General features: G+C 35.4%; 1 protein-coding gene across 1 annotated transcript in view; it reads right to left on the bottom strand.

Moving 5' to 3' along the window:
- Nucleotides 1–22,832, bottom strand: part of LOC132201952 (ankyrin repeat and SAM domain-containing protein 1A-like) — a 66,356-nt gene that overhangs the window by 25,252 nt on the left and 18,272 nt on the right. The window contains exons 2-3 of the mRNA XM_059628522.1: nt 6,953–7,033; nt 2,771–2,927 (exon numbers count right to left, since the gene is read on the bottom strand). Coding sequence (XP_059484505.1) covers nt 2,771–2,927; nt 6,953–7,033 — 238 coding nt within the window. The remainder of the gene's footprint in view (nt 1–2,770; nt 2,928–6,952; nt 7,034–22,832) is intronic.

The following is a 22,832-nucleotide window of genomic DNA, read 5'->3' as shown; positions in this document are numbered from 1 at the left end:
GAATCGAAAGCTAGAAAAATATAGTTCACTTTGCAAAATGGAAAGTTACGAGCATAAGAAGGTAGAAAAACATGGATTTTTAACCGTTTTCGACCTTTGGACATAACTTTGGCCCCCTGTAAAGAAGCGATGGGGCGAAAATAAATCATTTCTATACTTGAAACATTAACACACAATATGTAGTTCAACTTTTATAATCAGATTCATTTGAAATCCATTGCAGCATTTCTAGTTTTGGCCAAAACCCCGTAGAAGAATCACCTTAAACAGGCTTAACGTAAAATCAATAATATTTACAAATATTAATAAGTTCAAAACTGAAAAACTATTTCACAATAAAACGTTCAGGAAATAAATATGGAAAACGCTGGTCACCGATCGGAGCAGTGGAAATTTTGTTGAAAACGCATGAGCTGTATCCAGAAAAAGGCGTTTCTAATAAAATACGACACACGGCAAACCCGCTGCCATAATTAAATAAGCGCAAATAAAAGCCACACGCCCGCACATAATTTTCGCCTAAAACAATATGAAATTTTCGCCTGACAAGGAAGGAAGCACGAGAAGTACGAGAGATGAAACACCTGGAGCATGAGATACGCGCGCGCATTTCCACGAAAATAAAGGTGTTTGCACATACATGCAGCACCTCGTTCCTTTTTTATCATCCCGAGAATCGCGGGAGCGTGAATACTTAGCAGGCAGCGCGTGTGTTTCCAAAGTTGAAAGGTGGCAGAGCGAAAGTACGCAGGTATATACAGATTTTTTATTTTCAAATAAAAAGAACCGACTCTATTTGCGCTCTTCACCTGTGCGTGACATTTTAATGCGCGTGGTGTGTCTTTTTTTCCGGTGAGCTTCCCGGACCCTCTGGAGAATTTTCTCTCTAAATATGTTTGGAAAAGTGGAAAAGACTGTCGCTGCACGCACGTGACAAATTTAATGAAGGGATGTGTATGTGTGAGCGAATTTTCTCTCGCTTTTGTGAAATATCCCACAGGGCGTTATTGGACAAAGGAAGGTCTTTTGAGATGATCATTTTTGTGCTTAATTCACGACATCTTCCTTTTGGGGATAAATTTGCTCATAAGGGCAACACTCAGGAACTTTTTGAAGAAGAAGAAAAGGTCACTGAACCTGCGCTTCTTTTGAACTAGTCACTGAAATAATAACTATATATGCACTGTAAAAATGGCCAGCATACACCGCCGAAAAAGCGCTTCAAAAGGTTGACATATTTTTGACAAATTGCGAAATGCCACGAAAAGGACATTTTTTAGTACATCTAATTAACTTTGACCAATGAATTGCAAAATGCTGAATTATTAAAATCCACGAATATATAAAAAAAATCAGCATGTTTTTAGAGTATTTGATGACCCGGACTCTGTTTGCTTTAAGTCTAATGATAATTTGCGGAATTAGTGGCAAAATCAAGACATTAATGCATGCTTTTCTTCAACGTTATCTCAGCGAATTACTCCAAGTAAAGCATTCGAGAGAAAGAGATCAAGTAAATTTTAAAAATAATAATGAGCGAGAGGTTATGAAATGTTCATCAATTTTGGTGGCCGAGTGAGAAAGTTAAACCTTTTTTTGTATACTCCATGCGAGCCTCGAAATAACGCTCAGTACATATATATCTTGAATGGCTTTAGAGAACCTTGCTAAGCCATATTAATAACTGGTGATATTGAAATTAAAATATCATCAGATTTGCGACTAAACTGATCACGGTGGAGAGTCCATAAATGAAATATTTTTTTTTAAATCCTCGATTAAATCGAAAATCAACATTGTTTTTAGAGAAGTTTTAGAGAAGTCAATTATAAACAAGCCAATCATTTTTGCTTGTGATAAACTGCATTTATTACTGAAATCAAGTTAGTCGTGCTTGTCTTAAATCTAGGTCTGAAATTTATATTTGGATGGGTCGCTGGGGAGATATGATATGTTTTTACATTCCGTAATTTAATAAAGCTATAATAATAACAGAACTGCATAATTTGTTATGCTTAAATGTTGTTGCCTCAATTTATGTTAAGACAATATTAATTTACTTATTAAAATCGGCCTAGTTTTGACATCTAGTGTCATCTACGAAAATTTAATTATATATTTTTGCCAATTTTAATCACTTTATCAGATCAGATTCGGATCTGATGTTGATTCAATGCTTTGTTGTCTGCCAATATGTAATCCAAATTTTCAATAATTTCGTCAAGCGTCGTCTTACAAATAAAGAATTAGCCTACATTCTTCCAAATTTCAATCTTTTACCTTATTGGATCCGGTCTGGTTCCAATCACCGTAAAAAGATTAATGTTTTTAATACTCGACAAATTATAAAAGGAAGTTAAGTTAATTTGAGTGCTCCAACAAATTAGTCCCGATTTATTATTACTTCCCCTCCCCTATACATGCTCACTTGCAGCAAACTACTGCGAAATTGCAACAACTGCACTGCTTATTTGTATGAAAGAGAGCGACAGATGTTTTGCCAGCAAAAGGACACTTTGTGTGTTTGCGAGCTTTGAATGCTGTTTGGGAGAGTAAGTAATTCGTTAAATTTCATTTCAAGAAGCAAGGGGCGGACAAATGGTGAATGGGCGCGCGCGTTTAATCAGCAATATTGCCCTTTTGCCTGGGCCAACTTTTGACTCTCCAAATTGGATGAGCTCCTCTCATTTAGATAATTACACTCGCGCGCGCCGTTCAAATGAACAGCGAAAGAGTGAATGGAGGATGAATGAAAGGACGCTTTACTCACAGTGAGGTTAACTTTGGGGACCGACGGGCCGCGGCACAGCAAAAGCCGGACGACGTCCTCGTTGCCGGACCACGCGGCGAGGTGCAGAGGGGACGACCCTTTGCTGTCCACAATGTTGACCGACGCCTCGTGCGCCAGCAGAAGCTCCACCGCCTCCCTAAGTGACAAAAAAAAGAGAGTATTTTTATTTAAAAAGCAAAATTGTGTAAAGCTTCTCGCCAAAAAGAAAAATAAGCATAAGATCTAGCCAATGAATAATTTTTTTTTTTTATTCTCGATGACATACATATTTTATGATATTTGTATCGTGTTTAAAAATGTAAAATATAAGGTTGTTATATTGTAAGGAAACACCAAAACATTTATTTTTTGCATTGAAAATGAAAGTTTGATTGGGAATAAAAAGTGAGATGAACTTAGATGAAAGTATTCAAGTATTCAAGTATTCAATATGTTTTATTTTGTTAAGCATTGCTACAAGTAACAAAAACTTTTTAAAATAAGTCAGAGTACAGTACATTATTCAAACGATAAAACTCGTTCAGGTCATAAAATTGATGTTCTTGTACAAAAGATTTAACCTTCTTTACAAGGACCTCGTCACTTTCGAGGATTTTCAATGTTACAGGTAAGGCATTAAATATTCTTGGTATCATAAACTCGGGATTTTCAACAGATTTTTTTAGCTTAATTTCCTTCACAATCAGATCATTATCACAAATGTTTACTTGATTATATCGAGTTACCCTCCTCATATCTTCGTTATCACTATATTTCTGAAATAGCCTGCGGTTTTGCACTAGAAATTTAATACACTCGAGAATGTACAGAGAAGGCACAGTCATAATATTATACTTAGAGAATAATGGTTTACATGTGTCCAGCGCTTCATTTGATCGCCAATATCGGACGCCAGCCATAGCTCTCAGGGCTCTTTTTTGTGCTCGAAATACTTTTATAAGATGACAAGAACCTCCCCAGATCACAATACTATACATTAAATGACTCTGTACATGAGCAAAGTATATCAGTTTAAGAATATCGTCTGACACTTTATATTTTAACCTAGTAAATATATGGGAGACACCTCTAAGTTTGTTAACAACCCTATCGCAGTGATCACTCCAATTTAAGGTATCATTTATTTCTACTCCTAAGAGTCTGCCGGTCTTTGAGATTTCTATAACTTGGTCTTGAATATTGATAACAGGTTGGACTATATTTTTCGTTTGACTTGTGTGAATCTGCAATATTTTGGTTTTTTTGGAATTGATTCTTAGAAAATTGTCGTTAGCAAAGCTGGTAAAACTATCGTTTACTGCCACTGTTTTTGTGTTTACTTCAGAAAATGATCCTCCCTTAACAATCGCCGTAGAATCATCTGCAAAGAGGATCAGAAGGGCCAAAAAAACAGCGAGAGGAATATCATTTAAGTACATAGAGAAACCAATTGGCCCGAGAACTGTTCCTTGGGGCACACCCATATTACTTTCTAACACATCTGAGTTTATATACTCTTCATATCTATCACAACCAAGATTTTTGAGCTGTACAAATTGTTTCCTATTGGTCAAAAAGCAATTGAGCCACGAGAGCAAGTTATTATGTAGGCCGTATTGTTTTAGCTTATGCACGAGCAGAGGTGGATACAGAGTTCCAAACGCGTTTGAGAAGTCGTACAGAATTACATTTACTTTCTCTCTTGCTTCAACCGATTCATATAATGAGGTCACATAGCTATAGAGCGCAGTTACAGTATTTTTTCCTCTCCTGAAACCGTGTTGCTCGGGAATTAAGATATTGTTGACATTCAGGTGACTTTCAAGTCTGTGCAAGAAGGATTTTTCGTAAACTTTAGATATTGCCGATGTAATTGAAATTGGTCTATAATTAGCTGGGTCTTCCTTATCGCCTTTTTTAAATAACGGAGTAATTTTAGCTAGTTTCATATTGTCGGGAAATCTCCCTTCCAGGAAGGACTGGTTTATCAGATAGGTGAGTGGAACTGTAATAAGCATAGATATCTTTTTCAAGACAGTAGTTGAGATTCCGTCCCAACCAAACGATTTTTTAGATGGAAGATTGTTGATAATACTATACACTTCAAATTCATCCATTAACTCAAGACCTTGTGCCATACAGTAAGCTTCATCCGGTAATTTTGAGCAATTATTTAAATTAATACTGTTAGTGTCGGGTTCAGGCTCAACAAATTTACTGTTCAAACAATTAGCAATATTTAATTTGATTGTTTCACTAGCACCATCTACAGTTAACTTTTCAATGAATTCTGCATTTTTGTTTTTTCCACATTGAGTATTAATTAATTTCCATGCTGCGCTAGATTTGTTTGTTGCCTTTAATATTTTATTGCCATTTACTAATTTTGTTTCCTTTTGGATGTTATCTATAACTTCCTTCTTAATACGTTTTAATTTTTGCTTCATATCAGTTTTAAGATTTTGATCCATGTTAGCTTTTATTTCTTTGCTAAGTTCAATCATCTGCTTTTGTAAATTTTTTGTTTCTTGTGATAAATTAATTTTCCCAGTTTGATTAGCCCTTAGTGTAATACGTTTTTTTGGAAAAGAGATCTCAAAGTATCTTACGAGTATGTTCATAAAGGCCTCGCTTTTACTATCAATTGAGCAAGCCTTATAGACTTGATCCCAGCTTTCAAGTTCAAGCAAGGAATTAAATTTTTGATAATTTTCATCAGTATAACATCTAACATATTTAAACGTATCTTTAAGTTTTTCGACTGGCAGTGCAATCGACGCATACACTGCGCAGTGATCAGAAAAAGTCATTGGAATTATTTTAAAAGTGCTTTCCAAATTAAAATTAGTATATACATGGTCAAGAAGTGTACCCCCATTTACATTTGCCCTAGTTACTTTTTTTTCATTCAACAGGTGCAGGTTGTGAAAATTAGTAATCTCTTTTAATTTAGTGCTGTTTTGATCATCACAGAGAAGATCAATATTGAAGTCCCCAGCTAGAATTACGTGACCACTAAATCTGGATTGCATGAGTACATTGTCTAAATGTTCTAAAAATTCAGGAACTATTGCATTTGCTCTTGGATTACTTGGGCGATAAACACCAATAACATAAATATTTTCAGACCCGACAGATATTTTACTTGCGCAGAATTCAAAAAACATTTCCCTAGAAAACATTTTAACTATTTTAGTTGAGCCTTTCATAAGTTTATTTTTTAGGATTAGAACCCCACCTCTTTCATATTTCTTTTTACTTCTTCCAAAATAGGCTAACAACTCAAATCCCTCCAGATAAAAAGTTTTTACCTCATGTGAATCTAACCAATGTTCTGTAATAATAATTATATCTGGACGTTCTTTTAAGCCATGTATAAAACTAGTAAATTCAGTATATTTGTCGGGTGTCTTTAGGCCTCGAACATTTAAGTTTAGTAATTTTAAGTTATTTAAGCGACTTTGTAACGGGACTTTACAATTGAGTTTTTTGAGTGTCTTCTGTAATTAATCGACGTGGATTTAGAGGGTGATGGTGCGGCGATCTTCGGGGATGTATCCGATGGGGCGGGCTGCCTACTCAGGTGGCGCACGGCCGAAGGGCCGGCCTCCTTTCTTGGCAGCGATCGCCTGATGTTTACCGGAACTGTCCCACGTAGCCCGACCGAGACTTGCTCGGCCAGCGCGTCGATGCTGCGCCTCATGCCGGACAACTCTTTGGCAAAAATTGGAAAGAAAACTCTATAACCCGCACTTCTTTATTGGCCCCATTTTTTATTTCAATTTGTGTCACGCTAATATTTTAAAATTTAAATCAGCCTCTATATGCATTGACCTTATCAATTCAAAGATAAAGAAAAACACACGGCTTTGGAAAAGACAAACGACTTTTTTTAAAAAGCAACTATGGAAATATTGAAAAAAAAGGCTAGATTTTTCTATTTAGTTCCTGGTATGTGTGTCCAGTAGAAAAAAAACGCAAAAATACAATAATCAAGTATTTTATCTAAATTAAGCGAAAAATAGAGATTAAAGAGTTAAAAAAATCCTGCATCCACAATAAATAGGAAAAATATTTGGAGAAAAATCAAATCAAAATTATCCCCAACCGGAACTAATGTGTTTCATTTTTAATACTTTAATTATTTAATTTAAATTGAATTAATTTAAAATAAATGAGTACCTGTGTCCGTTGAGAGCAGCATGGTGAAGTGCAGAGTAGCCGCTGCTGTCTTGTACATTTGCTCCGGGGCCTCGCCTCAAACTAAAACAAATAGTGCAAAATAATATATTAATCTATAAAATTAATTTCTAGTTTCTCATTGCAGCATTGCATATTAAATTAATTGGTTTGATCTCTTTTTTTAAATCACTTCTTGAGACAAAAAAAAAGAAGAAAGCCTCGCAGTTTCTTTAATTTCTTTGAGTCAAAAGAGCGAAATTTGCTTTGCTCTTTGCTAATTTGCTCTCCGACGGGAGAGTGAAAAGGGAAATTCGCGTGAATGCAATGAATGGAAATGAAAAGCGGGCGGAGACGGAGAAAAAACACACTTGCGCTCGCGACGCCGTGATAATTAGCCACCCTCACACATTTCATTGCACAATGTGCTCGCCCTCAATGGAACAAGCGAATAAGCCTCTCTCCACTCCAGCCAGGTGCATTATGCTCAGCCAGACCGTGAAAAAAATACTACACACACATTTTGCGGCGAGAGAGAAAATAACACGGCGCTCTCCTCGACAAGCTCATTAAAAATTTCCATTTAGAGGCGAAAAATGTGAAAGCACGCCGAAGAAGGGCTGTTTCTTCTCATGAACAAGCGAGCCAGAGAACAAGAAGTTGTGTGTTGTGGCCGGACAAAAGAATTGTGTATGCACGACTCCTTAAACGACAAAGCCCGCTTGGTATTTGGTCCTTTTTAAAAGCAGGTTATATTAATTGCAAATTTAGCAGAAGAAACATATTGGTGATTCTTTTACAAAGGAGACACATTGAATTGCAATTTGCTAAAAATTCAATTTTCACTATAAAATCTTGAAAAATATGTAAGATAATGTTGTAACTATTTATTTAATTATTTTAAATTATCATTGGCGCGTAAACTAAATTGAAAATCTTCCAAAGTAAAGCAATAAAAAAATCACACTAATTAATTAAATTTAATAAAAATCACAATCATTGCTCGTCTCAATAACTACAAACTTTTTGCTCAAATAGTTGCGTTTTATTATATTTTTTTTTGTCAAGGGTTGAAAAACAATAAATTGAATGTACGTTTTTCTTGGAGGAATTTTTTGTTCTATAGAAATAAAATAACATTACAGAAAAACCACCGAAGATAGACTGGAAGTGAAGAACTCGGCCTTTTTGTAAAAAATTATTTTTATTAAAAATTGTTCAAAATCAAGACGGCTCTACCAGTTTCGGTCACAGTCTGCAACCCTATTTCATTAGCAAGAAAAATAGACTGAAATTTGATTCCCCGTAATTCTACATTTCTAAAATTTAAAAAGCTCATCATCAAATGAATCAAATTTTTGGGAGAATTTAGAAAGTCTCATATTATGTTTCACTAAATTTTTTTGGTTAAATGAAACACAGAATCAGGGAGAATGAAATTCAGCAAGAGCACAATAATTCAAAACTTACTTATACAAATATAATTCTATACACATATATTTATGCGATAATTGGTTGCAATAATTTGATTTTTTGATCGATTATTCTATTGTCTCTATTTTCAATTATGACTGATCTACAGAGAATTATTCCATTAACGTGAACAAAATATACATGAATTTTAAAATGTAATAAGGCAAGTTTTTAGATTTCTCCAGGTTACACGCAAATTTGCAAATAACTAAACAAATTTTTAAATTATAAGACAAAAAGGAAATCATTAAATAAAAAGCAATTTTAATAAAAAAGACGAATTTGTGATATTTAACTTAATAAATTTAGGCTTGTTTAAAATTATTTTATTTATTTGTCATGAAGTTTTGTGGCTTTGTTATTGTTACATATCAATCACCCATTCTTGTGGGCCAATATCTTTCCGGGGAGGCAAAGCCTTTAAGCAGGCCTTGAAGTAACTTGAGGTGGCATAACGCGTCGGGGTCGATATCTGGAGTCGTTTGATCTGCCCTAATAGAGGCGCATTTGAGTATGCACTCAATGACGCAGAAGGGCTGCTCTCGAGCGGTGTGTTGCGTGAAAGAAAAGTGGGTGGCTGGGCCGCTCGAGTCTTCTCATTATCGCAGTGATGGCGTCGGAAATAGCTCCGAGATGCACACCCGAATTTCTCAAGAGAGAATAAGAACGCCGTCGAGACCATAATGCTCCTCCACGCACGGATTCTAATCTCCGAAAATCGATTCCAGGCGCATCGCCTTCCACCGAGATAATGTTGGTTTTTGTTCTGTGCAAACACCGCGAAAATAATAATAATAAAAAAAAAAAAAACACGGCCAGACTTTTGATCAAATAAACTTCGACTTGCAGCGGGGGATGACAGAAAGAAATGAGATTCTTTATTTTTTTTTTTTTATCGCATTTCACACATTTCTTTTTATAAAATTGCTTAAACAATTCAGGATTTCAATGTCATGTAATCAGATTTTCAATCATTTTTAAAGATGAGAGAAGGTTCATCAGGTTTAGGAAAAAAAATTTGCTAAAAATTATCAATTTTATTTAATTATATTATTGAAGATCTTCTTTTGAAATTTATTTTTTATTTTTTTAGTCCCGATTAAATTTCTGTAGATTATGAAATCTACACTTTCCTTTTCCGTTGAGATAAATGTATATTTTTTACGTCAACTACCTTATGATTTTATTTTTAATTAATTAATTGGAGATTCATATAAACGTGAGTATTTGAAATTTTTATCACTATTAATCGCGCAGTTTTCGAGGCAAAAATTATATTAGAAAATTCACATACCAAACGGTTTATTTAAAAAAAAAATCAGTTCTCCCAATAAATTCATTCTTCTTACTATATCATATAGGAATTGATTTCTAAAACCCAATGCTAATGTATAGGGAAAAATAACCAGCAAAAAGTGTCGTCGCCACATCGATGCGCTCAAAATAGTTCTAAGAATCTCTCCTCAGCATACTTAACGGAAAACTAAAAGAAAACTTGAAGATTTGTGCAAAAAATAAAATATGGAGCACCATGAAAATTGCTCCCTCGACTAAAACACAAAGAGACGCACTTTTTATTTAAATTCTAATCAACCAGAAAAAGTGTCATCGCCACATCTATGAGCTCAAAATAGTTCTAAGAATCTCGTCTCAGCCTGCTGAACGCAAAAGTGCAATAAAACTTGAAGATTTGTGCAACAAATAAAATATGGAGCACCATAAAAATTGCTCCCTCGACTAAAAGACAAATAGACGCACTTCTTATTTAAATTTTAAACAACCAGTAAAAAGTGTCATCGCCACATCTATGCGCTCAAAATAGTTCTAAGAATCTCTTCTCAGCCTGCTGAACGCGAAACTGCAATAAAACTTGAAGATTTGTGCAACAAATAAAATATGGAGCACCAAGAAAATTGCTCCCTCGACTAAAAGACAAATAGACGCACTTTTTATTTAAATTCTAATCAACCAGAAAAAGTGTCATCGCCACATCTATGCGCTCAAAATAGTTCTAAGAATCTCTTCTCAGCCTGATGAACGCAAAACTGCAATAAAACTTGAAGATTTGTGCAACAAATAAAATATGGAGCACCATAAAAATTGCTCCCTCGACTAAAAGACAAATAGACGCACTTCTTATTTAAATTTTAAACAACCAGTAAAAAGTGTCATCGCCACATCTATGCGCTCAAAATAGTTCTAAGAATCTCTTCTCAGCCTGCTGAACAAGAAACTGCAATAAAACTTGACGATTTGTGCAACAAAAAAAATATGGAGCACCATAAAAATTGCTCCCTCGACTAAAAGACAAATAGACGCACTTTTTATATAAATTCTAATCAACCAGAAAAAGTGTCATCGCCACAGCTATGCGCTCAAAATAGTTCTAAGAATCTCTTCTTAGCCTGCTGAACGCGAAACTGCAATAAAACTTGAACATTTGTGCAACAAATAAAATATGGAGCACCATGAAAATTGCTCCCTCGACTAAAAGACAAATAGACGCACTTTTTATATAAATTCTAATCAACCAGAAAAAGTGTCATCGCCACATCTATGAGCTTAAAATAGTTCTAAGAATCTCTTCTCAGCCTGCTGAACGCAAAACTGCAATAAAACTTGAAGATTTGTGCAACAAATAAAATATGGAGCACCATAAAAATTGCTCCCTCGACTAAAAGACAAATAGACGCACTTCTTATTTAAATTCTAATCAACCAGAAAAAGTGTCATCGCCACATCTATGCGCTCAAAATAGTTCTAAGAATCTCTTCTCAGCCTGCTGAACGCGAAACTGCAATAAAACTTGAAGATTTGTGCAACAAATAAAATATGGAGCACCATGAAAATTGCTCCCTCGACTAAAAGACAAATAGACGCACTTTTTATATAAATTCTAATCAACCAGAAAAAGTGTCATCGCCACAGCTATGCGCTCAAAATAGTTCTAAGAATCTCTTCTCAGCCTGCTGAACGCGAAACTGCAATAAAACTTGAAGATTTGTGCAACAAATAAAATATGGAGCACCAAGAAAATTGCTCCCTCGACTAAAAGACAAATAGACGCACTTTTTATATAAATTCTAATCAACCAGAAATAGTGTCATCGCCACATCTATGCGCTCAAAATAGTTCTAAGAATCTCTTCTCAGCCTGCTGAACGCAAAACTGCGATAAAACTTGAAGATTTGTGCAACAAATAAAATATGGAGCACCATAAAAATTGCTCCCTCGACTAAAAGACAAATAGACGCACTTCTTATTTAAATTTTAAACAACCAGTAAAAAGTGTCATCGCCACATCTATGCGCTCAAAATAGTTCTAAGAATCTCTTCTCAGACTGCTGAACGCAAAACTGCAATAAAACTTGAAGATTTGTGCAACAAATAAAATATGGAGCACCATAAAAATTGCTCCCTCGACTAAAAGACAAATAGACGCACTTCATATTTAAATTTTAAACAACCAGTAAAAAGTGTCATCGCCACATCTATGCGCTCAAAATAGTTCTAAGAATCTCTTCTCAGCCTGCTGAACGCGAAACTGCAATAAAACTTGACGATTTGTGCAACAAAAAAAATATGGAGCACCATAAAAATTGCTCCCTCGACTAAAAGACAAATAGACGCACTTTTTATATAAATTCTAATCAACCAGAAAAAGTGTCATCGCCACATCTATGCGCTCAAAATAGTTCTAAGAATCTCTTCTCAGCCTGTTGAACGCAAAACTGCAATAAAACTTGAAGATTTGTGCAACAAAAAAAATATGGAGCACCATAAAAATTGCTCCCTCGACTAAAAGACAAATAGACGCACTTTTTATATAAATTCTAATCAACCAGAAAAAGTGTCATCGCCACATCTATGCGCTCAAAATAGTTCTAAGAATCTCTTCTCAGCCTGCTGAACGCAAAACTGCAATAAAACTTGAAGATTTGTGCAACAAATAAAATATGGAGCACCATGAAAATTGCTTCCTCGACTAAAACACAAATAGACGCACTTCTTATTTAAATTCTAATCAACCAGAAAAAGTGTCATCGCCACATCTATGCGCTCAAAATAGTTCTAAGAATCTCTTCTCAGCCTGCTGAACGCAAAACTGCAATAAAACTTGAAGATTTGTGCAACAAAAAAAATATGGAGCACCATAAAAAATGCTCCCTCGACTAAAAGACAAATAGACGCACTTTTTAGATAAATTCTAATCAACCAGAAAAAGTGTCATCGCCACATCTATGCGCTCAAAATAGTTCTAAGATTCTCTTCTCAGCCTGCTGAACGCGAAACTGCAATAAAACTTGAAGATTTGTGCTACAAATAAAATATGGAGCACCAAGAAAATTGCTCCCTCGACTAAAAGACAAATAGACGCACTTTTTATTTAAATTCTAATCAACCAGAAAAAGTGTCATCGCCACATCTATGCGCTCAAAATAGTTCTAAGAAGCTCTTCTCAGCCTGCTGAACGCGAAACTGCAATAAAACTTGACGATTTGTGCAACAAATAAAATATGGAGCACCATAAAAATTGCTCCCTCGACTAAAAGACAAATAGACGCACTTCTTATTTAATTTTAAACTACCAGTAAAAAGTGTCATCGCCACATCTATGCGCTCAAAATAGTTCTAAGAATCTCTTCTCAGCCTGCTGAACGCGAAACTGCAATAAAACTTGAAGATTTGTGCAACAAATAAAATATGGAGCACCATGAAAATTGCTCCCTCGACTAAAAGACAAATAGACGCACTTTTTATATAAATTCTAATCAACCAGAAAAAGTGTCATCGCCACAGCTATGCGCTCAAAATAGTTCTAAGAATCTCTTCTCAGCCTGCTGAACGCGAAACTGCAATAAAACTTGACGATTTGTGCAACAAAAAAAATATGGAGCACCATAAAAATTGCTTCCTCGACTAAAAGACAAATAGACGCACTTTTTATATAAATTCTAATCAACCAGAAAAAGTGTCATCGCCACATCTATGCGCTCAAAATAGTTCTAAGAATCTCTTCTCAGCCTGATGAACGCGAAACTGCAATAAGACTTGACGATTTGTGCAACAAATAAAATATGGAGCACCATAAAAATTGCTCCCTCGACTAAAAGACAAATAGACGCACTGCTTATTTAAATTTTAATCAACCAGAAAAAGTGTCATCGCCACATCTATGCGCTCAAAATAGTTCTAAGAATCTCTTCTCAGCCTGCTGAACGCGAAACTGCAATAAAACTTGAAGATTTGTGCTACAAATAAAATATGGAGCACCAAGAAAATTGCTCCCTCGACTAAAAGACAAATAGACGCACTTTTTATTTAAATTCTAATCAACCAGAAAAAGTGTCATCGCCACATCTATGCGCTCAAAATAGTTCTAAGAATCTCTTCTCAGCCTGCTGAACGCAAAACTGCAATAAAACTTGAAGATTTGTGCAACAAAAAAAATATGGAGCACCATAAAAATTGCTCCCTCGACTAAAAGACCAATAGACGCACTTTTTATTTAAATTCTAATCAACCAGAAAAAGTGTCATCGCCACATCTATGCGCTCAAAATAGTTCTAAGAATCTCTTCTCAGCCTGCTGAACGCGAAACTGCAATAAAACTTGAAGATTTGTGCAACAAATAAAATATGGAGCACCATAAAAATTGCTCCCTCGACTAAAAGACAAATAGACGCACTGCTTATTTAAATTTTAATCAACCAGAAAAAGTGTCATCGCCACATCTATGCGCTCAAAATAGTTCTAAGATTCTCTTCTCAGCCTGCTGAACGCGAAACTGCAATAAAACTTGAAGATTTGTGCAACAAATAAAATATGGAGCACCAAGAAAATTGCTCCCTCGACTAAAAGACAAATAGACGCACTTTTTTTTAAATTCTAAACAACCAGCAAAAAGTGTCATCGCCACATCTATGAGCTCAAAATAGTTCTAAGAATCTCTCCTCAGCCTGCTGAACGCAAAACTGCAATAAAACTTGAAGATTTGTGCAACAAATAAAATATGGAGCACCATAAAAATTGCTCCCTCGACTAAAAGACAAATAGACGCACTTTTTATATAAATTCTAATCAACCAGTAAAAGTGTCATCGCCACATCTATGAGCTCAAAATAGTTCTAATAATCTCTTCTCAGCCTGCTGAACGCGAAACTGCAATAAAACTTGAAGATTTGTGCAACAAATAAAATATGGAGCACCAAGAAAATTGCTCCCTCGACTAAAAGACAAATAGACGCACTTTTTATATAAATTCTAATCAACCAGAAAAAGTGTCATCGCCACATCTATGCGCTCAAAATAGTTCTAAGAATCTCTTCTCAGCCTGCTGAACGCAAAACTGCAATAAAACTTGAAGATTTTTGCAACAAATAAAATATGGAGCACCATAAAAATTGCTCCCTCGACTAAAAGACAAATAGACGCACTTCTTATTCAATTTTAAACTACCAGTAAAAAGTGTCATCGCCACATCTATGCGCTCAAAATAGTTCTAAGAATCTCTTCTCAGCCTGCTGAACGCGAAACTGCAATAAAACTTGACGATTTGTGCAAAAAAAAAAATATGGAGCACCATAAAAATTGCTCCCTCGACTAAAAGACAAATAGACGCACTTTTTATTTAAATTCTAATCAACCAGAAAAAGTGTCATCACCACATCTATGCGCTAAAAATAGTTCTAAGAATCTCTTCTCAGCCTGCTGAACGCGAAACTGCAATAAAACTTGAAGATTTGTGCAACAAATAAAATATGGAGCACCAAGAAAATTGCTCCCTCGACTAAAAGACAAATAGACGCACTTTGTATATAAATTCTAATCAACCAGAAAAAGTGTCATCGCCACATCTATGCGCTCAAAATAGTTCTAAGAATCTCTTCTCAGCCTGTTGAACGCAAAACTGCAATAAAACTTGAAGATTTGTGCAACAAAAAAAATATGGAGCACCATAAAAATTGCTCCCACGACTAAAAGACAAATAGACGCACTTTTTATATAAATTCTAATCAACCAGAAAAAGTGTCATCGCCACATCTATGCGCTCAAAATAGTTCTAAGAATCTCTTCTCAGCCTGCTGAACGCGAAACTGCAATAAAACTTGAAGATTTGTGCAACAAATAAAATATGGAGCACCATGAAAATTGCTCCCTCGACTAAAAGACAAATAGACGCACTTTTTATTTAAATTCTAAACAACCAGTAAAAAGTGTCATCGCCACATCTATCAGCTCAAAATAGTTCTAAGTATCTCTTCTCAGCCTGCTGAACGCAAAACTGCAATAAAACTTGAAGATTTGTGCAACAAATAAAATATGGAGCACCATAAAAATTGCTCCCTCGACTAAAAGACAAATAGACGCACTTTTTATATAAATTCTAATCAACCAGAAAAAGTGTCATCGCCACATCTATGCGCTCAAAATAGTTCTAAGAATCTCTTCTCAGCCTGTTGAACGCAAAACTGCAATAAAACTTGAAGATTTGTGCAACAAAAAAAATATGGAGCACCATAAAAATTGCTCCCACGACTAAAAGACAAATAGACGCACTTTTTATATAAATTCTAATCAACCAGAAAAAGTGTCATCGCCACATCTATGCGCTCAAAATAGTTCTAAGAATCTCTTCTCAGCCTGCTGAACGCGAAACTGCAATAAAACTTGAAGATTTGTGCAACAAATAAAATATGGAGCACCATGAAAATTGCTCCCTCGACTAAAAGACAAATAGACGCACTTTTTATTTAAATTCTAAACAACCAGTAAAAAGTGTCATCGCCACATCTATCAGCTCAAAATAGTTCTAAGTATCTCTTCTCAGCCTGCTGAACGCAAAACTGCAATAAAACTTGAAGATTTGTGCAACAAATAAAATATGGAGCACCATAAAAATTGCTCCCTCGACTAAAAGACAAATAGACGCACTTCTTATTTAAATTTTAAACAATCAGTAAAAAGTGTCATCGCCACATCTATGCGCTCAAAATAGTTCTAAGAATCTCTTCTCAGACTGCTGAACGCAAAACTGCAATAAAACTTGAAGATTTGTGCAACAAATAAAATATGGAGCACCATAAAAATTGCTCCCTCGACTAAAAGACAAATAGACGCACTTCATATTTAAATTTTAAACAACCAGTAAAAAGTGTCATCGCCACATCTATGCGCTCAAAATAGTTCTAAGAATCTCTTCTCAGCCTGCTGAACGCGAAACTGCAATAAAACTTGACGATTTGTGCAACAAAAAAAATATGGAGCACCATAAAAATTGCTCCCTCGACTAAAAGACAAATAGACGCACTTTTTATATAAATTCTAATCAACCAGAAAAAGTGTCATCGCCACATCTATGCGCTCAAAATAGTTCTAAGAATCTCTTCTCAGCCTGTTGAACGCAAAACTGCAATAAAACTTGAAGATTTGTGCAACAAAAAAAATATGGAGCACCATAAAAATTGCTCCCTCGACTAAAAGACAAATAGACGCACTTTTTATATAAATTCTAATCAACCAGAAAAAGTGTCATCGCCACATCTATGCGCTCAAAATAGTTCTAAGAATCTCTTCTCAGCCTGCTGAACGCGAAACTGCAATAAAACTTGACGATTTGTGCAACAAATAAAATATGGAGCACCATAAAAATTGCTCCCTCGACTAAAAGACAAATAGACGCACTTCTTATTTAAATTCTAATCAACCAGAAAAAGTGTCATCGCCACATCTATGCGCTCAAAATAGTTCTAAGAATCTCTTCTCAGCCTGCTGAACGCAAAACTGCAATAAAACTTGAAGATTTGTGCAACAAATAAAATATGGAGCACCATGAAAATTGCTCCCTCGACTAAAAGACAAATAGACGCACTTTTTATATAAATTCTAATCAACCAGAAAAAGTGTCATCGCCACATCTATGAGCTCAAAATAGTTCTAATAATCTCTTCTCAGCCTGCTGAACGCAAAACTGCAATAAAACTTGAAAATTTGTGCAACAAATAAAATATGGAGCACCATAAAAATTGCTCCCTCGACTAAAAGACAAATAGACGCACTTCTTATTTAAATTTTAAACAACCAGTAAAAAGTGTCATCGCCACATCTATGCGCTCAAAATAGTTCTAAGAATCTCTTCTCAGCCTGCTGAACGCAAAACTGCAATAAAACTTGAAGATTTGTGCAACAAATAAAATATGGAGCACCATAAAAATTGCTCCCTCGACTAAAAGACAAATAGACGCACTTCTTATTTAAATTTTAAACAACCAGTAAAAAGTGTCATCGCCACATCTATGCGCTCAAAATAGTTCTAAGAATCTCTTCTCAGCCTGCTCAACGCAAAACTGCAATAAAACTTGAAGATTTGTGCAACAAATAAAATATGGAGCACCATAAAAATTGCTCCCTCGACTAAAAGACAAATAGACGCACTGCTTATTTAAATTTTAATCAACCAGAAAAAGTGTCATCGCCACATCTATGCGCTCAAAATAGTTCTAAGATTCTCTTCTCAGCCTGCTGAACGCGAAACTGCAATAAAACTTGAAGATTTGTGCAACAAATAAAATATGGAGCACCAAGAAAATTGCTCCCTCGACTAAAAGACAAATAGACGCACTTTTTATTTAAATTCTAAACAACCAGTAAAAAGTGTCATCGCCACATCTATGAGCTCAAAATAGTTCTAAGAATCTCTCCTCAGCCTGCTGAACAAGAAACTGCAATAAAACTTGACGATTTGTGCAACAAAAAAAATATGGAGCACCATAAAAATTGCTCCCTCGACTAAAAGACAAATAGACGCACTTTTTATATAAATTCTAATCAACCAGAAAAAGTGTCATCGCCACAGCTATGCGCTCAAAATAGTTCTAAGAATCTCTTCTTAGCCTGCTGAACGCGAAACTGCAATAAAACTTGAACATTTGTGCAACAAATAAAATATGGAGCACCATGAAAATTGCTCCCTCGACTAAAAGACAAATAGACGCACTTTTTATATAAATTCTAATCAACCAGAAAAAGTGTCATCGCCACATCTATGAGCTTAAAATAGTTCTAAGAATCTCTTCTCAGCCTGCTGAACGCAAAACTGCAATAAAACTTGAAGATTTGTGCAACAAATAAAATATGGAGCACCATAAAAATTGCTCCCTCGACTAAAAGACAAATAGACGCACTTCTTATTTAAATTCTAATCAACCAGAAAAAGTGTCATCGCCACATCTATGCGCTCAAAATAGTTCTAAGAATCTCTTCTCAGCCTGCTGAACGCGAAACTGCAATAAAACTTGAAGATTTGTGCAACAAATAAAATATGGAGCACCATGAAAATTGCTCCCTCGACTAAAAGACAAATAGACGCACTTTTTATATAAATTCTAATCAACCAGAAAAAGTGTCATCGCCACAGCTATGCGCTCAAAATAGTTCTAAGAATCTCTTCTCAGCCTGCTGAACGCGAAACTGCAATAAAACTTGAAGATTTGTGCAACAAATAAAATATGGAGCACCAAGAAAATTGCTCCCTCGACTAAAAGACAAATAGACGCACTTTTTATATAAATTCTAATCAACCAGAAATAGTGTCATCGCCACATCTATGCGCTCAAAATAGTTCTAAGAATCTCTTCTCAGCCTGCTGAACGCAAAACTGCGATAAAACTTGAAGATTTGTGCAACAAATAAAATATGGAGCACCATAAAAATTGCTCCCTCGACTAAAAGACAAATAGACGCACTTCTTATTTAAATTTTAAACAACCAGTAAAAAGTGTCATCGCCACATCTATGCGCTCAAAATAGTTCTAAGAATCTCTTCTCAGACTGCTGAACGCAAAACTGCAATAAAACTTGAAGATTTGTGCAACAAATAAAATATGGAGCACCATAAAAATTGCTCCCTCGACTAAAAGACAAATAGACGCACTTCATATTTAAATTTTAAACAACCAGTAAAAAGTGTCATCGCCACATCTATGCGCTCAAAATAGTTCTAAGAATCTCTTCTCAGCCTGCTGAACGCGAAACTGCAATAAAACTTGACGATTTGTGCAACAAAAAAAATATGGAGCACCATAAAAATTGCTCCCTCGACTAAAAGACAAATAGACGCACTTTTTATATAAATTCTAATCAACCAGAAAAAGTGTCATCGCCACATCTATGCGCTCAAAATAGTTCTAAGAATCTCTTCTCAGCCTGTTGAACGCAAAACTGCAATAAAACTTGAAGATTTGTGCAACAAAAAAAATATGGAGCACCATAAAAATTGCTCCCTCGACTAAAAGACAAATAGACGCACTTTTTATATAAATTCTAATCAACCAGAAAAAGTGTCATCGCCACATCTATGCGCTCAAAATAGTTCTAAGAATCTCTTCTCAGCCTGCTGAACGCAAAACTGCAATAAAACTTGAAGATTTGTGCAACAAATAAAATATGGAGCACCATGAAAATTGCTTCCTCGACTAAAACACAAATAGACGCACTTCTTATTTAAATTCTAATCAACCAGAAAAAGTGTCATCGCCACATCTATGCGCTCAAAATAGTTCTAAGAATCTCTTCTCAGCCTGCTGAACGCAAAACTGCAATAAAACTTGAAGATTTGTGCAACAAAAAAAATATGGAGCACCATAAAAAATGCTCCCTCGACTAAAAGACAAATAGACGCACTTTTTAGATAAATTCTAATCAACCAGAAAAAGTGTCATCGCCACATCTATGCGCTCAAAATAGTTCTAAGATTCTCTTCTCAGCCTGCTGAACGCGAAACTGCAATAAAACTTGAAGATTTGTGCTACAAATAAAATATGGAGCACCAAGAAAATTGCTCCCTCGACTAAAAGACAAATAGACGCACTTTTTATTTAAATTCTAATCAACCAGAAAAAGTGTCATCGCCACATCTATGCGCTCAAAATAGTTCTAAGAAGCTCTTCTCAGCCTGCTGAACGCGAAACTGCAATAAAACTTGACGATTTGTGCAACAAATAAAATATGGAGCACCATAAAAATTGCTCCCTCGACTAAAAGACAAATAGACGCACTTCTTATTTAATTTTAAACTACCAGTAAAAAGTGTCATCGCCACATCTATGCGCTCAAAATAGTTCTAAGAATCTCTTCTCAGCCTGCTGAACGCGAAACTGCAATAAAACTTGAAGATTTGTGCAACAAATAAAATATGGAGCACCATGAAAATTGCTCCCTCGACTAAAAGACAAATAGACGCACTTTTTATATAAATTCTAATCAACCAGAAAAAGTGTCATCGCCACAGCTATGCGCTCAAAATAGTTCTAAGAATCTCTTCTCAGCCTGCTGAACGCGAAACTGCAATAAAACTTGACGATTTGTGCAACAAAAAAAATATGGAGCACCATAAAAATTGCTTCCTCGACTAAAAGACAAATAGACGCACTTTTTATATAAATTCTAATCAACCAGAAAAAGTGTCATCGCCACATCTATGCGCTCAAAATAGTTCTAAGAATCTCTTCTCAGCCTGATGAACGCGAAACTGCAATAAGACTTGACGATTTGTGCAACAAATAAAATATGGAGCACCATAAAAATTGCTCCCTCGACTAAAAGACAAATAGACGCACTGCTTATTTAAATTTTAATCAACCAGAAAAAGTGTCATCGCCACATCTATGCGCTCAAAATAGTTCTAAGAATCTCTTCTCAGCCTGCTGAACGCGAAACTGCAATAAAACTTGAAGATTTGTGCTACAAATAAAATATGGAGCACCAAGAAAATTGCTCCCTCGACTAAAAGACAAATAGACGCACTTTTTATTTAAATTCTAATCAACCAGAAAAAGTGTCATCGCCACATCTATGCGCTCAAAATAGTTCTAAGAATCTCTTCTCAGCCTGCTGAACGCAAAACTGCAATAAAACTTGAAGATTTGTGCAACAAAAAAAATATGGAGCACCATAAAAATTGCTCCCTCGACTAAAAGACCAATAGACGCACTTTTTATTTAAATTCTAATCAACCAGAAAAAGTGTCATCGCCACATCTATGCGCTCAAAATAGTTCTAAGAATCTCTTCTCAGCCTGCTGAACGCGAAACTGCAATAAAACTTGAAGATTTGTGCAACAAATAAAATATGGAGCACCATAAAAATTGCTCCCTCGACTAAAAGACAAATAGACGCACTGCTTATTTAAATTTTAATCAACCAGAAAAAGTGTCATCGCCACATCTATGCGCTCAAAATAGTTCTAAGATTCTCTTCTCAGCCTGCTGAACGCGAAACTGCAATAAAACTTGAAGATTTGTGCAACAAATAAAATATGGAGCACCAAGAAAATTGCTCCCTCGACTAAAAGACAAATAGACGCACTTTTTTTTAAATTCTAAACAACCAGCAAAAAGTGTCATCGCCACATCTATGAGCTCAAAATAGTTCTAAGAATCTCTCCTCAGCCTGCTGAACGCAAAACTGCAATAAAACTTGAAGATTTGTGCAACAAATAAAATATGGAGCACCATAAAAATTGCTCCCTCGACTAAAAGACAAATAGACGCACTTTTTATATAAATTCTAATCAACCAGTAAAAGTGTCATCGCCACATCTATGAGCTCAAAATAGTTCTAATAATCTCTTCTCAGCCTGCTGAACGCGAAACTGCAATAAAACTTGAAGATTTGTGCAACAAATAAAATATGGAGCACCAAGAAAATTGCTCCCTCGACTAAAAGACAAATAGACGCACTTTTTATATAAATTCTAATCAACCAGAAAAAGTGTCATCGCCACATCTATGCGCTCAAAATAGTTCTAAGAATCTCTTCTCAGCCTGCTGAACGCAAAACTGCAATAAAACTTGAAGATTTTTGCAACAAATAAAATATGGAGCACCATAAAAATTGCTCCCTCGACTAAAAGACAAATAGACGCACTTCTTATTCAATTTTAAACTACCAGTAAAAAGTGTCATCGCCACATCTATGCGCTCAAAATAGTTCTAAGAATCTCTTCTCAGCCTGCTGAACGCGAAACTGCAATAAAACTTGACGATTTGTGCAAAAAAAAAAATATGGAGCACCATAAAAATTGCTCCCTCGACTAAAAGACAAATAGACGCACTTTTTATTTAAATTCTAATCAACCAGAAAAAGTGTCATCACCACATCTATGCGCTAAAAATAGTTCTAAGAATCTCTTCTCAGCCTGCTGAACGCGAAACTGCAATAAAACTTGAAGATTTGTGCAACAAATAAAATATGGAGCACCAAGAAAATTGCTCCCTCGACTAAAAGACAAATAGACGCACTTTGTATATAAATTCTAATCAACCAGAAAAAGTGTCATCGCCACATCTATGCGCTCAAAATAGTTCTAAGAATCTCTTCTCAGCCTGCTGAACGCGAAACTGCAATAAAA

Source organism: Neocloeon triangulifer, unplaced genomic scaffold, assembly GCF_031216515.1.
Source record: "Neocloeon triangulifer isolate White Clay Creek 2 clone unplaced genomic scaffold, ASM3121651v1 ptg000014l, whole genome shotgun sequence".
In the NCBI taxonomy this organism is placed as follows: Eukaryota; Metazoa; Arthropoda; class Insecta; order Ephemeroptera; family Baetidae; genus Neocloeon; species Neocloeon triangulifer.
Note: the sequence above shows the minus strand (reverse complement) of the source record. Positions and strands in the feature narration are given on the sequence as shown.